This window comes from Excalfactoria chinensis, chromosome 10 (assembly GCF_039878825.1).
Source record: "Excalfactoria chinensis isolate bCotChi1 chromosome 10, bCotChi1.hap2, whole genome shotgun sequence".
NCBI classification, from domain to species: Eukaryota; Metazoa; Chordata; class Aves; order Galliformes; family Phasianidae; genus Excalfactoria; species Excalfactoria chinensis.
The window spans coordinates 2,267,428-2,281,414 of NC_092834.1; the positions used below are offsets into that span (position 1 = coordinate 2,267,428).

A 13,987-nucleotide genomic window follows, 5' to 3' on the forward strand; every position below is an offset into this window, starting at 1 on the left:
TTCCCATCTCTTGTGATTAATTGATATAAACAGGAAGTTCGGGACACTCGCTTGGTATAACCGCACTCCTGCTCCTTCCCATTCCCAAGTGCTGGGAGCAGCCCCTGGCAGCTGCAGCTGTGGATCTGGGCCCATTCCTTCCTTGCTGCCCAGGGTGGGCACAGCACAGTGCAGGACGTGGGCCTGGTGCCCTGTGCGGTGAGGTGGGGGGCAGGAAGGGATGTTTGCCACCTCCTGCACGGCCTCACGGGTCTTGTGATTGGAATTTGTGGGTGCCCCAATTCTGCTTAGTGCTGACCCAGAACGGATGGTGGAGGCCGTAGGGTGGTCACGTTCAACAAGTTGTGTCTTGGTTTTGCTCATTTATTGCTGATTTTTCACTCTTAGAGCAGGACCAGCTGTTCTTGGCATGCCTTGGCTTGGGATGGACCTTAGACCTGGTCCCAACCCCTGGTCATGTGTAGGGTTGCCATCCACATGATCAGGTTTCCCAGGTCCCCCATTCTGATGGCTCTGAGAAGGGAGCTGGTAACCAGCAGTGTGATGGTGCTTTGCATCTTCCTCTGGGGCTTGTGTAGACCCTACCGTAACATGGCAAAGCTTTCCCTGTAGTGTTTGGGAGCCCTCATACAGCACAAGCTGGGCCGTGAGCATCCTGCCAGCCCAGGGCCAATTCTAGGGCTCTGGCTGCTGCCCCTGAGCTGGATGTGCAGGCATCCTCACCTTTACCAGGTAGCAGAGGGGAAGGTTTCCCCACGCAGCAAGTGCTGTGTGCCTGGAGAATGAACTGCTGCAAACCTTCTGGGTGGTGGTGATTTTCATCTGTATGATGAATAAATTATGAAGTTGCTTCCTTAACTAATTGCTACCACTTGGGCTGACTGTACCTCTGGGTATGCAGTGGAAGCAAATATTTCTCTTTAAAATAGACTTTCTGCAGATATTTGAGCTGGGCAAGGCTGTACCGTGCTCCTTGAGATGAAGAGTTTGCAGGGCAGAATGAACTTCTCATCCCAGATGGGACACTGTGAGGTTTTTCAGGAGTCACTGTGCTGGCTGTGGTGTGAGTGCTGCATGCTGGAGGCTGCCTGGGCTTTTGCTCAGTGCTTTGCAGACATGAGAGCACATTTATCTGCATTTGTGCATTGGATTTGTCTCTGAATTGAGCAAAGCCCGTAGCCGATGTGTTGCAGGAGCTGTGCCCTGGGTAGGGCTGTTGGAAAGCAGCCACTACTGTTGTGTTCCAAGGAGGGAAGGGATGCTACTGGGGAAAAGAGTGAAGCTGGAGGAGTCGGGCAGTGCTGCGGGCTGGCTGTGTGACTGAAAGCAAGCTGAGCTCACTGGCACTGCCCTTGGCTTCCTGCTCATTGAATTGTGAATCTGCATAGAGCTGGGCTGGGCAGGACCTGTGCCTTTGAGTTTTGGTGCAGTTGTAAATGTAAGAGGAGCTGCTGTGGTGTTTGCGGCTCTGTGCCGGGATCTGATCTCCGAGGCAACAGAGCGGGCAGAGGTGTGATTCTCAGGGAGTGATGGATTAGTGGCTCCTGTGTTTCCACGTCATGCTGTCAGATGAGTGCCTGCCCTGCTGGGCAGACAGACTGCTGCTGCTGAGCATCCCAGCTTCAGTGGTGCTTATTTCCAGGCCAGGTTGGAGACTGTGGGGCTGCAGACTCCTGCCCTTCCCTGTGCACCTCCATTGACTGGCATTAACAGAGGCTGCAAACCTGTTGGGCTTTTGGGACCCCATTTCTCCCATCTCCAGCCCACTCTATGAGTCCGGTCCCCTGGCTGTTGGGGAGGAATGATACCATGGTTCCCATGGAGACTCATTGCTTCCCCGGCATGGCATCGCTGCGGCACTTCACAGCCTTTTCAGGCTGCAGCAAAACGTGTTTTCCTGCACAAGTTTAGAAGGGGGTTTCATTTGCAGTGGGGCAAACTGGTGGGCACAGGTGTGCTTCCTGCTGCTTGTTGCTGGCAGGAGCTCAAAAATGCCCTCCATGCCAGCAGAGCACCGCTTCATCCACACTGCTGCTGAGCTCCACGCACCCAACAAATCCCCTACAGCTGTGCTGCTGGCAAGTCCCGCATGTGGACCAATGCTCCACATTTGTCCTTGGTATCCCGGCTGCAAGAAGGGGAATCCTGCTGTGTGAGAGCACGAAGGGTCCTGCTGTGGGGTTTGTGATGATGAGAGCTGCTTTGTAAGAGCTGTTCCCCCTTGAGTTTTCAGCACTGCCCTGTGCTGGTCCTGCCCATCCTACACCAGCAGTTCTGTCCTCTGTTACAACCCGTTTTTAATGTTTGGAGTTCAAAGTTCCGGTCTGGGGCAACGAAATGGAAATATCTTTCCCAGAAGAACTAATGCATAGAATAAACCCTCGGCACACCTTGCAAGAGAAAAAAAAAACAGATCTGCAAATGGTACAGGGGAGCAAATGGCTGCGTCTCCCTCCCCGAAGGCTTTTTTCGTGCTGAGCCAACAGACGGAGCAGCACGGAGCTCAGTTGGTCCCTGGGAGATGGGGGCTCGCGCTCCTCCCACGCGCTGGCCGGCAGCCAGGCTGTGCACTTGGCAGTGGATTTGCAGTTTTGGTGTCGTTTTTTCCCTGCTCTGAAACGGATCGAAAGCAAACAGCAGGTTTGTTCTGCCGAGAGAAATTCTGGAGAGGCAAAATCTGAGCGTTTTCGCTTTGAATTAAGCCTTTCGCGTTTGTGTTTGATAGCGTTATAGTTGGAAAGTTTAAACCTGTTGGAAATGGGAAGCCACAATGTTGGAACTGGGTGGATGGGACCTTCTGGAAACTCTCCCGTTGTCTTCCAGGCACATCCCTGCCTAAGCAGACCCGGCGTTGTTTGACTCGACCCCGCTTTGTGCTGACTGTGGCCGTATTGTTGGAACGTTCCTGGCACAGGCAGCAGCCGGGCCTGGTGCTGGCATGGAGCACAGATCCTTTTTCCTTCGCATTGTGTTTGTATGTTCTCACAATGCGGTCTTCTCCCCAGCTGCCATTCCCCTTCACACCGCGCAGTGCTGGAGGAGCAGCTGGATGTGTGCCTTCACCTCTACAGAATCTCAGCAGCCGTTGTCTGAACACCTGAAGTGACTGATGTGGGTTTCCTGCCAGTGCCACTCAAAACCAGCCCCCATTGGCAGCTTGGAGGTCAGGTTTGGCCCGGGAATAGCTGTTGTCCCAGTGATTCGGGAGCCCTTTTCCCACCGAGCAATGGGCCCTTTCTTTGGGGCACAATGAACCCTCTTGCTGCTTTTCTTGCCTTTTCTTCCCCGGCTTTCCCACATTCTGTTCACACCTTCATGAATATTCAGAGGCCATTGGCCATATGAAGCTATTGAGAGCTCTTGTTAACACTTCTCCTAATGACGTGCACCTTCAATAGAAAACAAAAACACAGATAAGAGCTTGTTAGTGGAGACCCTTGTTCCCCACCTAACAAGGTTTCCATTGACTCGGACACTTGTGGTGACACATTGCTTGCTCTCCCTGTTGCCTCTTTTGATTTGCGACTGGCTTTTACCGAGGGTGGTTGTTTTTTTTTTATGGTTTTTTTTTCCTATTTTTTCCCTTTTTCTTTAATTGTGCGGTTTTAAGCTAATTAAGAAAGAGGTCAGGGCTCCCTCCCAGTGCCGTACATTGCTGTGCGGGTGGGAGACGCTCGGCTGCGGCGCGTGGGAACGTGGCATTGAGAACAGCATTGGGACACGAGTCCCCACTGCCCAATGGCCCCATTGGCCAAAGCGCTGTCCCCAAGGCAATGGGGGTGATGCTGAAACAGCTCCAAGCTCCTTTGCCGTGCCCTCGAGGTGCTGCTGGGGGTTGTTCCTAACACAAGGGCTCTTCTCATCCATCCTTTGGTCATGCTCTGCTCCCGCTGCTACCCGTGAGGCTTTCATTAAGCTGGACCCACCCATTTGATCCTGTGAGATGCCTGCTTGGATTTATCTGTTTTATTTTTTCTGGCCGCACCTCATTATTTCTGCTGTTATTGGGCTCTGGCAGCGTTGTTTGTTGTCTTGTGAAGGCCCCTTAGTTTCTATGGATACTGCTTCCCCAAGTGGCCAGGCTATCAATTAAGACAGCATCGTGTCTGAATTCTTCCCGGGGACTTTGTGAGGAGGTAGAGGTGACTCCTCTGAAACGCGGTACTCATTGCAGCACTGCTGCTCTCCTGTGTTTTCTTAGTGTTGCCATGCAGGGCTTCTGCATTTGTAGGCATTGACCCCGAGCTCTGGTCGCTGCCTGGTGGGAATCGACGTCCTGGGGCAGAGAGCGGCAGGGAAACGGGCTTGGGTTGCTATGCAGTTCTGGACGGTGATTACAGTTCTTTATATGCTCTAAACTGGTTTATCTATCCCCAGGTAGATGTGTGCTGCCAGCAGGGCTGTAATATCCATCGAAGGCCGCCCAGAGGTACGAGGAATAACCTCGCGTGTTATTAGCTAATAGAGGGAAGTGATTCGATATGGCTCTCAGAAGCTGGAGCAGATAAATAGGATGATAAATGTTGGCATTAGCAGACGTGACCGACTCCTCTGTCTCCGTGATTTGGTAGTGCCCAGTAATTAAATAGTTGGAGCCTAATGTATTTTAAACTAGAGCCGCAGCCTGTAAATCAAGCAGATTATGCTCTTCCCTGCTGTGCTCACTCTGGTTCAGGAAGAATTCCCATTCCTGTGGCACAGCTGCTGCTGGCCACCGCATCGTGGCCAGTGATCCCATCCTGGAGCCCAGCAGGCAGCCTGGGAGGGCACCCTGTGGCCTTTCCAGCTTGGGTTGTCTCCTTGTGGTTGGGCCAGCTTCATATAAACATGCAAACACACCCAAGATGGCCAGGAACCCCCAAGCCCTGCTGTAAAACATGCTGCTTGTGGCTGAAAGCCGTACTGCATCGCTGCAAGAGCAGTGCACGTACTTGCAGTGCACTTACTTGCACCAAGGTTTGGTTTTCTTTGCTGCCAGGCTTGTACTAAATACGCATTTCTGTCATAATTTTACATAGGTTGCCTAAGAAGGAAACACAACTATTTCCAACTCAGCTCGGAGTCGCATCAAAGTAAGAGCCATTTTTTATCTTCATATAAAACTGTTCTCCACCTCTCCTCCCCCTCCCACCCAGAGCTGATTTTGCTGTGGGAGGCTGGAAGTATGATGTAGAGTTTCTCCATTAACATTTAGCAAAGGCCAGATTTAAACATTTCCGAGCCATCCGGCCATTTTACACCTTTTAACGGTGTTCCTGGATGAGCTCTGGCTTTCATTTGAAAATGTCTCGCTGATACCTGGCATTCAGCAGAGCTGTCACCGTGCCCCTGCCCACACGCAGCAGCGCCGCAGTGATAAAACCTCTGCTGGCTCTTCCTGGATTTAATTATTTCTAATAAAATCTATTTGTGCCTCAAATTCTCAACTCAAATCCTCTTCCAGCTCATGCATTTTTAAATAGAGCAAGTAATGCTGCTGTGTTATTACAAATTACGACCACTTTAGGTCTTGCTGCATGCAACAGCCATGAGAAGGCTGAAAGTGTGGGTTCTTCCATTGTAGCTGAAATAAACATTCCTTCCACTTCTTTAACAGTGTAAGCTGGTGGTATTCAACCCATGGGGAAAACCTTCCCATGAGCAAACGTTTCTGGAAGGAATTAATTCCCATAGGGTCCTTAGGACAAGGGATTGGGACTGGATGATATTTGAGGTCCCTTCCAACCCAAACCATTCTATGACTCTGTGATTCTACTGTCCTGGGGGTCCTAACACTGTTCTGTTAGTGCTTACAGCTATCCACCCCGTGCCATTTGTGTACAGCAGTGCCTTAGGGGACCTCTCAGCTTGGCTGCAGGTCTGATAACTGAGCTTGCTTCATTTCTCCCTTACCCATAGGATGTACTTGTTAAATACAGCAATTAGGAAGGGGAGAAAAGAAGACCTTTTCCCAGCGAGGGTATAAAACTTCCTTCAAATTGGCTGTGTCACTAGAGACCCAAAACTAATAAGTCGATCCTACATCTGTATAATAAACTCATTTATTAGGTTTTTATTTTAAGAGTTGGTAGCATTAATTAGATTGATATGGCCCATAAATCACTTGATTTGGCTGAGCCCTCAGATACTTGTAATTTAAATTAATACAAGTGCAGTTTAATTAATCTGATTAAATCCTGGGCCCAGAAAAGCACTATTTGCAGCATCCAGGAGCACAGTAATGGGGAAGATGAGTGTTTTAGAGTAACGCATCTTCCTCTGTGGAGGGCCAGGTGTCTTGGCTGCTGAACTGAAGCACAATAGCAGAGCTGCAGAAGAGGCAGACGGTGAGAACTAGGAGAGCTTAAAGCTGGTGAGCCCCAGCCCTGCTGTGGGCTGTTCGTCCCTACCAGCTCGGGCTGCTCTGGGACACCCCCAGGGATGGAGCACACACAGCTTCAGTGGGCAGCAGCGCCATGACTCACCACTCTCTGAGCAGATCCTGAGTTTAGGAAATGAGCTCCCCGTGGATAAGAGTGGGGCTCAGCTCCTGTTGTTCTCCCTCTTCTTGCTTTCCCTGTGGTGGCACAACAATGAAATCCACACATCACAAATCCCCTCTGAAGCTCACTGAGGACGTGGTGCATCCAGTGGCACAGCACCAGCCTGGCCCTGCACAGCCACAGCTTGTTTCCATCGGGGCATGTATGACATGAAATATGTTTTCTTTAAAAGCAGGAGATAATGCTATAACAGCAGTTGGATTAATCTAATATTCTCCTTCATCAACAAAAGAGAATTGCCTAAATAGCCAGAGAGAGACGCGTTTTACGAGTCCTGCTTAAGGGCTCTCAGTCAGACTTTCTAGGAAAGCTATTTGCTCACGGGAAGGAAATCAGATTCCCCACAGCTTTGCTTGCAGCCTCGCAGCACAAAAGCTGCCCTGCAAACAGTGTGGCCGAGCTTCCCTCCACCCGGTCTGCAGGAAAAAAAAATCGCATGGAGGGAACCTGTCAGAAAAGAGGGAAAACAGCCCAATTAGAGGCAGCAGTCTTGTAGCTGTGTGCCCTCTCTCCCCTGTGGATGAAGCAGATGTAAAACAATAGCTTTATTTGTGCAGAATTTAATTGGGAAGTTCAAAGGAAGCGTCGGAGGCTCTTTTGATCTCCGAGTGTTTGAACACCACGCTGCATCGGTGCCTGCTGGCCACCGCGGTGACCTCTCGTGTTAATTAGTGCTTATCTGAAATCGAATTAGCTCACGACTGGGAGAAAGCAGAGTGAAAATCAGAGGATAATCACAGATTTGTGTGATTCTCACTTAGAGGTAAAGCAGGACTCGATGCTAAAATAACTCTTAGAGTGTTACATTGAGGTTTTGCTTTTGTAATGCTCTCTTCCCCCCACGCTGCCTTCATCTTTGCTGACTCTGCTGCTCCGTGCTGCTCACTGGAACTTAAACCATAAACCAACACTGAACAATGATGCATTATTTATAGCAGACCGAACGCTGTAAGGTTGACAATGGTGCAAAGCTTCTCTTTCTTGCGGTCAGTAATCCATAAGTAAATACATCATCTGGACTGTCGGATGGATGTGAATTGCCTATGTTATACAACGAGGGCATGGGGGATGCTGTGGGAGCCAGCACCTGCTTCTGCTGCCAGTTGGCCACTTCTGAGTAATGGCGTTAAGTCTTCACCTGGAGGGAGGTGTGAGTCTTGTTGGTGCCCAGCTGTGGAGCTGGAGGGCAGCAGAGGTTCTTGGTGCAGGGGAGAAATGCGTAAAGCTGTCAGGTTCTGTGCCTCTGTGTGATGTATTATACAGGGCTTTGTAGCTAAAGCTGTCTTAAGAGGAAGGTGTATGGCTGCAGTTTCTGAGCAGAGAATAGCCAAAGAGAGACATAGAAGTCTAACATCTGTCCACCATGAACATCTGCAGAGCTTCAGCGTGTCGGGCTGGAATGAAATCCTCAGCTCAGATCCAGGTCCCAACATCTCCCAAGTGCAGGTATGTTTTCATTCAAGCCTTTCCCTTAGCTTGGAAGCCAGATCTGAGCGACGCTGGCTGAAAGGTGGTACAGCCCAGTGCTACAAAACCACCTGGTGCATCCGTGGGTGCCAAAAACGCCCTGAGGCAGGCAGGTATTCTGTACCCTTGGATGCTCGCTGCTCCGTTTTCACGGCTCAGCCACCAGAGGGTGGCATGGCGATGCTCAGCACGCAGCCTGCCTGCTGCTGCTGCTTGCTCGGAGCGTGGCATTTTATAGCGGCGCTGGAGATCTAATAAAACTTCAGAGCAGAGCTTTCTATTTGGCACAGGGACACGTTTCCCGCTACAAGGGAGCCTGATGGGTGTTTCCATCAGCAGCCCTTATGTGCAGCAGTTCTTGATGTTACGTGTGTTCTTTATGCCTAAAACCAACCTTGGTTAGTAGGTAGTGCAGCAACGGATAGAATTTAGTCTATTTAGGGATCACACCTTCTACTGACACAGATGTTGTTTATGAGCAAATATATTTTGTCACCGATGTGTGTTTGTAGGACAGTGACGTTCTGTGCAACTACTTGTAACACACGGGGCTGTTTCTGCTGGAGTGTTGTTTGGCTGTACCTGGCAGTGAACAAACTGGTTAACCAGTGCTCAGGCGTAAGAAAGACTCTTGGCTGGAAACGAGGGAGACTAACTTGAACAAAACATTTGTTTCATCTGAGATCTGCCCAATCTGGGTGTCTCAGTGTGTCCTCCTGAAGCAGGCTTTCAGTAACCCAACCCAGATGCTGTCTCAAATATCAAACCAGTGGTGGGGCTCTGTGCAAGGCAGGTTAGCATCTGATCATTCAAATCCTCACTTGGGTGACAAGTCCCAGTGAGCAGCTGGGAGCAGGGCATGCGGGATGTCCAGGCAGTGATATGAGCTGAAGAGACAGGTTTTAAGTATGCAGGTTGCTTTAATGTGATGGTTCCTACGTGCAGACAAGTGATGCTGCTGCTCAGAACAAGCCTTGGTCTCGCTGTGAGCCACTTCACAGCCCAGCACTCATCTGAATCCAGCCTCCCCCATCCTGGGTACACACAAGTTTCTGCACTCGTGGTTCTGGCTGTAGGACCAGCTCCTTGTTTGCAGTGTGTTTTAAATACAGGTTTCCTAATCTCATTACCTGCTGGCTTTTCATCTTTTATTTGTTTCTCTCCTAACGATGCACCTGCCAATATCTGCCCCAGAGCCCCACCGTAAGTGGCATTTTCTGTTGTTATGTCACACTCCTGCTCCCTGTCTATCTTTGACAAGCACCAACTGCCTGCAGCAGAACCAGGGAAGAGGGAAAGTCCTCCCTAGACACAGCAGTAACACAGTGCCCATTCCTGGAAGAATGATGAGATAGCCGGTGTAATAAATATTTATAAGAGCAAGCGTAATGAAATGAATGTGTATTAGATGGAGGCTCCCTTAGGGTTTGGTCATCACATGTTTTTTTCCTCTTTTCTTTATTCTCTGTTAGACAGAACTGTCCTGATGTCCCCGGGTTGTCGAGCAAATTGCTTATTGTGTTGCTCACTTACACAATGCATGTTATTATGTGCAACCAGCTGCTCCTGTTTGGCATTGCTTGCACATACAGAGCAGGAGGCTACCATTGCTTCTCTCGTCTGGAAGTCAACGCTCCCTTGTGCAGGAGTTGCTGCCAGACCAAAAGACTGGCAAAGAAGTGATCCTGGTAGAAAAGGTCCCTGAGAGATTCCTGCTCTGGGATGAGTGAGGTTGCAGCTTTGCAATGAGTTTGAGCTGATCTGTGTTGCCGTTGAAAGCTTCTTCGTGCCTCTGCCTACTTATTCCCATTGCTTTCCTTGCGCTGGCACCAGCTCGTGGATGACTGCACAAGCAGCTGGAGCAGAGGGTTGATTTTGCTGTTATTGCTGTTGCCAGTCAAGTTTTCAGCTCCATCCCTTCCCCTGTCCACCTCCAGGCTCATTCAAGCGCTAATGCTGGCTCAGAGTTACTCTTCCAGTAACAAGAGTGTTGGAGACCTGACTGCAGCCAAAGGCAGGTGGCAACCAGGGGTGTGTAAGAATGAGCTGCTCAGTCCTGCTTGGAAGAGCAGCAACCTGATCATCTCCCAGCATCTCCAGCGCTGATCCCTGTGCGATGGCTGGGGGCAGAAGGGTTTATCTGGAACTGGAGGGCACTAAGCTCCTGGGGCAGGGGAAGGAGGTGTCAGCACAGGGTTTTGGGTTGGAGCTGCTTCTGGTCAGGGGTCTGCAGGGCACATGAAGTCTGGAAAGCAGGTGCATGTTCCTAATGGAAACTGTCCTCTTCAGCGCGCAGGTGTTAAACTAAGGGAATATAAAGCAACCTCAGCCCAGAATAAGAACACACACTGGTGATTGTTAAAGTAGTTATCCTGCTTTAAAGCCGTATCTCCCTGAACTTGTAACTTCTGTCTCTTTCATTTGCTTTAAGTTCTCTGACTCTGGGACGCACCTCCAGGCTCTGAACCCCAACGCACAGGAGGCTGCCAGAGAGCAGTTCTCATGACTCATATCGTGATGGATGCACTTGGAATTTAGGTAAAGATTTCCTTGCTTAAAGGGAGGGAGAAATGTCCAGGATGGGAGGAAAAAACAGCAGGGGTGTGTCTGCAAGCAAACCGGAGCAGGCACAACGAGGAGACATTCCTCTAGCCTCATTAAAGCCACCTGACAGCACCTTTAAAACTGCCTCACAGGAGGGAAAGACGCGGAGAGAAAGGAGGGTTGTTAATCTTTAGCTCTGCACGTGAGAGCTGCGGGGGGGAGCTGAGCGGTGCTGTGCGCCTCCTCCTCTGTCAGACCCTGAGCTCTGCGTTGGTTCCATCTGAGCTCTGCGTTGGTTCCATTTGAACTCTGCGTTGGTTCCATTGGCCCGAGCCCGGAGCGCAGCTCAGCACGCGGCCGCCTCCTGCTTCTCCCGGCCCGGCTCTGCTTGGGACCGGCCCGGCCGCCGCTCCCGTGGGACCGCTCTCCTTCACGGCACCGCCTCCCTTCTCCGGACACGCACCGATAAGTGACTAAACATCTCCAACCAGAAGGACCCGTAATACCAATAGCAAAAAGCTCAGCGAACGGTTCCGAGCCTCGTTCCCCTCAGCCCCGCACCTGCCGCCTGCCCTCAGCAGCGGGCCGGCCCGGGCTGCCAGCAACCTGTTGGGCGGGAGGAGGAGGAGGAGAAAACGGCGGGGCTCGGCTCGGCGGTAGCTCGCTGACAAAGGCGGAGCGGCGAGCAGCACAGCACTACGCTACACAGCACAGCACAGCACAGCACAGCCTGGCCGCCCCCTCCTCCTCCTCCTTCTTCTCCTCCCCCCGCCGGCGGCGGCGGGCCCGGCGGGCAGCGCGGGGCCGGGGCGCTCGCACAAGATGGCGGTGGGGCGGCGGGAGAGCGCGCTCCCCTCGTAAATGCGGTCGCGGCGGCCCCAGCTCCCGGCGCCCGGTGGGGCTTACATGGCGCTGGAGGATCTGCTTTGTGTCTGCTTCGCCGTGCTGGCCGTGCAAGGTGGGTGAGGAGGAGGGAGGAAGGAGAGCGGAGCAGAGAGGGGTCGCGCCCGCGGGAGGCGGCGGTCACGCGTGGGGCCGCGCTGCCACCTGCCCACAGCCTGCAGCCGCGGGGCGGGAGAGCGTCCCCTCAGTGTCCCCTCAGCTTCCCCTCAGCGTCCCCTCAGTGTCCCCTCCGCGTTCCCCCCGCTCCCCCCATTGCCCGCTCCTCTCGCTCAGCCGCCTTCTCAGCCCTGCGGCTCCCAGCCCTCCCCTGTCCCCCCTCCCGCCCATTGAGGCTCGTCTCTTTGCGGGGCCCCGTTTTGGGGTCACCTTTTGAGGTGAGACCCTTTCGGAGCTCCGGGGCCGTTGCCAGGCGATGCGGGTTGGGGTTGGGGGGTTTTGGCTGCGTCAGGCCGGGCGCTGGCGGCAGCTCCTGCACCCGCTGCGGAGCATCGGCCGGGCTGCTGCCTGCCCGGCTCTCGGAGGGCTCCGGGTCTCGGCCCCGTTGCGGTGGTTGGTGAAGGGCGCTGTGTGCGGGCACGGGCTGCGCGTTGGCCGCCCCCTCAGTGGAGGTGGCAGTGGGAGCTCAGCCCTGTGGCATCGGATGGTTTTTCTTTCCCTTTTTTCTTTTAATGCCTTCAGATTCAACGAAATGTCTTAACCGAGTCAAGGCTTTGTGGTTTCAAAGACCACAACGGGGTCTGGGGAGTAAAGCGATGTGGTGGAAGGTGTTTGTGTTGCTTTATTATTGTTATTTTTTGGAGCGTTGCACGGTTTCCTGCTGTGTGGGTTAGGGCAGCTCCTGGTGAGGGTGCAGCGTTTTGGTGGCAGCAAATAACAGTCCACGGAAGCATCCCTTTGTCAGCAGTGCGTGTGTCCCTCAGCTCTGAGCTTCCCTGTGGGTTAAGGGGCAGCTGGGAGCCATCCCCTGTGCCACCAAAGCACATCCTGGGGCTGCTGGTGGAGCACAGCGATTCCAAGCAGAGAAGGTTAGAAGGGGAACGTTGTTTCCAAACCCATTTAAACAAGCAAACTTCAAAAGCTTTGTGTTGATTTGCAGCCCTGCCTTCTCTGCTTTTCCACCAGCACTTTGGCAGCCGGTGAATGTTGTTTGTGTTTGTTGTCCGACGATGGGCCGTGCTCCTGTCCACGCAGCCTGCGGACATGCGGGTGGTGGGTGTGCTTCCCAACAGGTGGCTTTGATTCCCCAAGAAAAACACGCGCTCGTTTCAGTCTGAAATTAATTTGGCAGAGGGTTGAAACGCTTTTGGGAGAGCGCGGGTCTGATCCCAAAGCCCACGTGGTTTGATCCGAAGTTCAAGGCTCGCTGGGTATGGAGTGCTTTGGAGAGAAGCAGGCTGGAGAGCCGTCCCTGCTGTGTGGATGTGGTGGCAGCTGTGCCAGCTTGCACGAGCTGGGAGTGCAAGCCAGGCTCTGAAAGCACTCTGCTTGTGCCCAGAGATGGCTTTCCCTGTGGGATTGAGTTTAAGGGGAAGAAAACCCTTTTCAGTGCACTCTGGCAGGAGTCTGTCTGCAGGGGATGTGGCAGTAGGAAGCGGGCTGAGCTTTCCATCAGAACGATCCGCTGCAATCCATCTGTGCTGTGTCGCCTGTGTTTGTGCTTGAGCCCGTCTGCTGCCGCAGAGCAGATCTTCTGTTTTCACATCACCTAACTTGGAGCTCTGGTTTGTTCTGCGTGTGGACGCTGCAGGGTGGGATGTGAGGAGGCAGCTCGGGTTTGGTTGTGCTCTTGTTTTCCCTACTGCTCCGTATGGAGAGGCAGTTCTTTCTGTTCTCTTTTTAACGCCCTCTCCTTTCGCTGCCTCGAAGTCTAAAGTGAAGCAGAACCAGCTTGTTTTCTGATGTTTCTTCCACTTTCTGCAGCACGCTTTCCACTGACAGCTGCACAAAGTTTGATCTCCCGCAGGGGGCCCGGTGCAGGGTGAGCACATCGCGGATGGTGCACGAGCAGCTTCAAAGTGGCGTAAGCAATAATTCAACAAGGAAAAGTTTAGCAATCTGCGTTTTCCTGAGGAGGAAGGGAGGAGGTTGTCCCTGTGTGCTGGCAGCCTGGTGCACTGGGGTCATCTGTAATTGGGAACCGTGATGGAAACTGTGGTGTCGTGGGATATTGTACTAACGTGCCCACTGTTGTCTTAGACCAACTGCTTCATCTGCTCTGGTATCCTCAAGGCTCATCCTTAGGCACAGCCGACAGTGCTGCACACTTCTCTCTTAAGTGTCCAAGGTGTTGAAAGGATAAAATCTATCAGTGAGTGTTCAGTACTTGTCTAATCATCAGCATGTAAGTGGCCTGAAGGCAAGGCACTGCATTGTCGGGGTCATGGTTCGAGCTGACTTCTGGTGCTGTATCATTCACTGGGAAGCTGGAACTCTTCTCCCTCAGCTGCTTTCCCAAAGGCTGGCTGATCTCCTGGGGAAGAATCCCAGGAGTAGTTCAGGCATTTGCAGAGCAAGAGATGCTGCTTGCACTC

At 52.3% G+C, this 13,987-nt stretch overlaps 1 protein-coding gene across 1 annotated transcript in view; it reads left to right on the forward strand.

The window, feature by feature from the left end:
• The first annotated feature begins 11,278 nt into the window (after positions 1 to 11,278).
• IGDCC4 (immunoglobulin superfamily DCC subclass member 4) overlaps positions 11,279 to 13,987 on the forward strand; it is a 73,628-nt gene continuing 70,919 nt past the window's right edge. Inside the window, exon 1 of the mRNA XM_072345799.1 lies at positions 11,279 to 11,511. Coding sequence (XP_072201900.1) covers positions 11,415 to 11,511 — 97 coding nt within the window. The 5' untranslated portion in view covers positions 11,279 to 11,414. The remainder of the gene's footprint in view (positions 11,512 to 13,987) is intronic.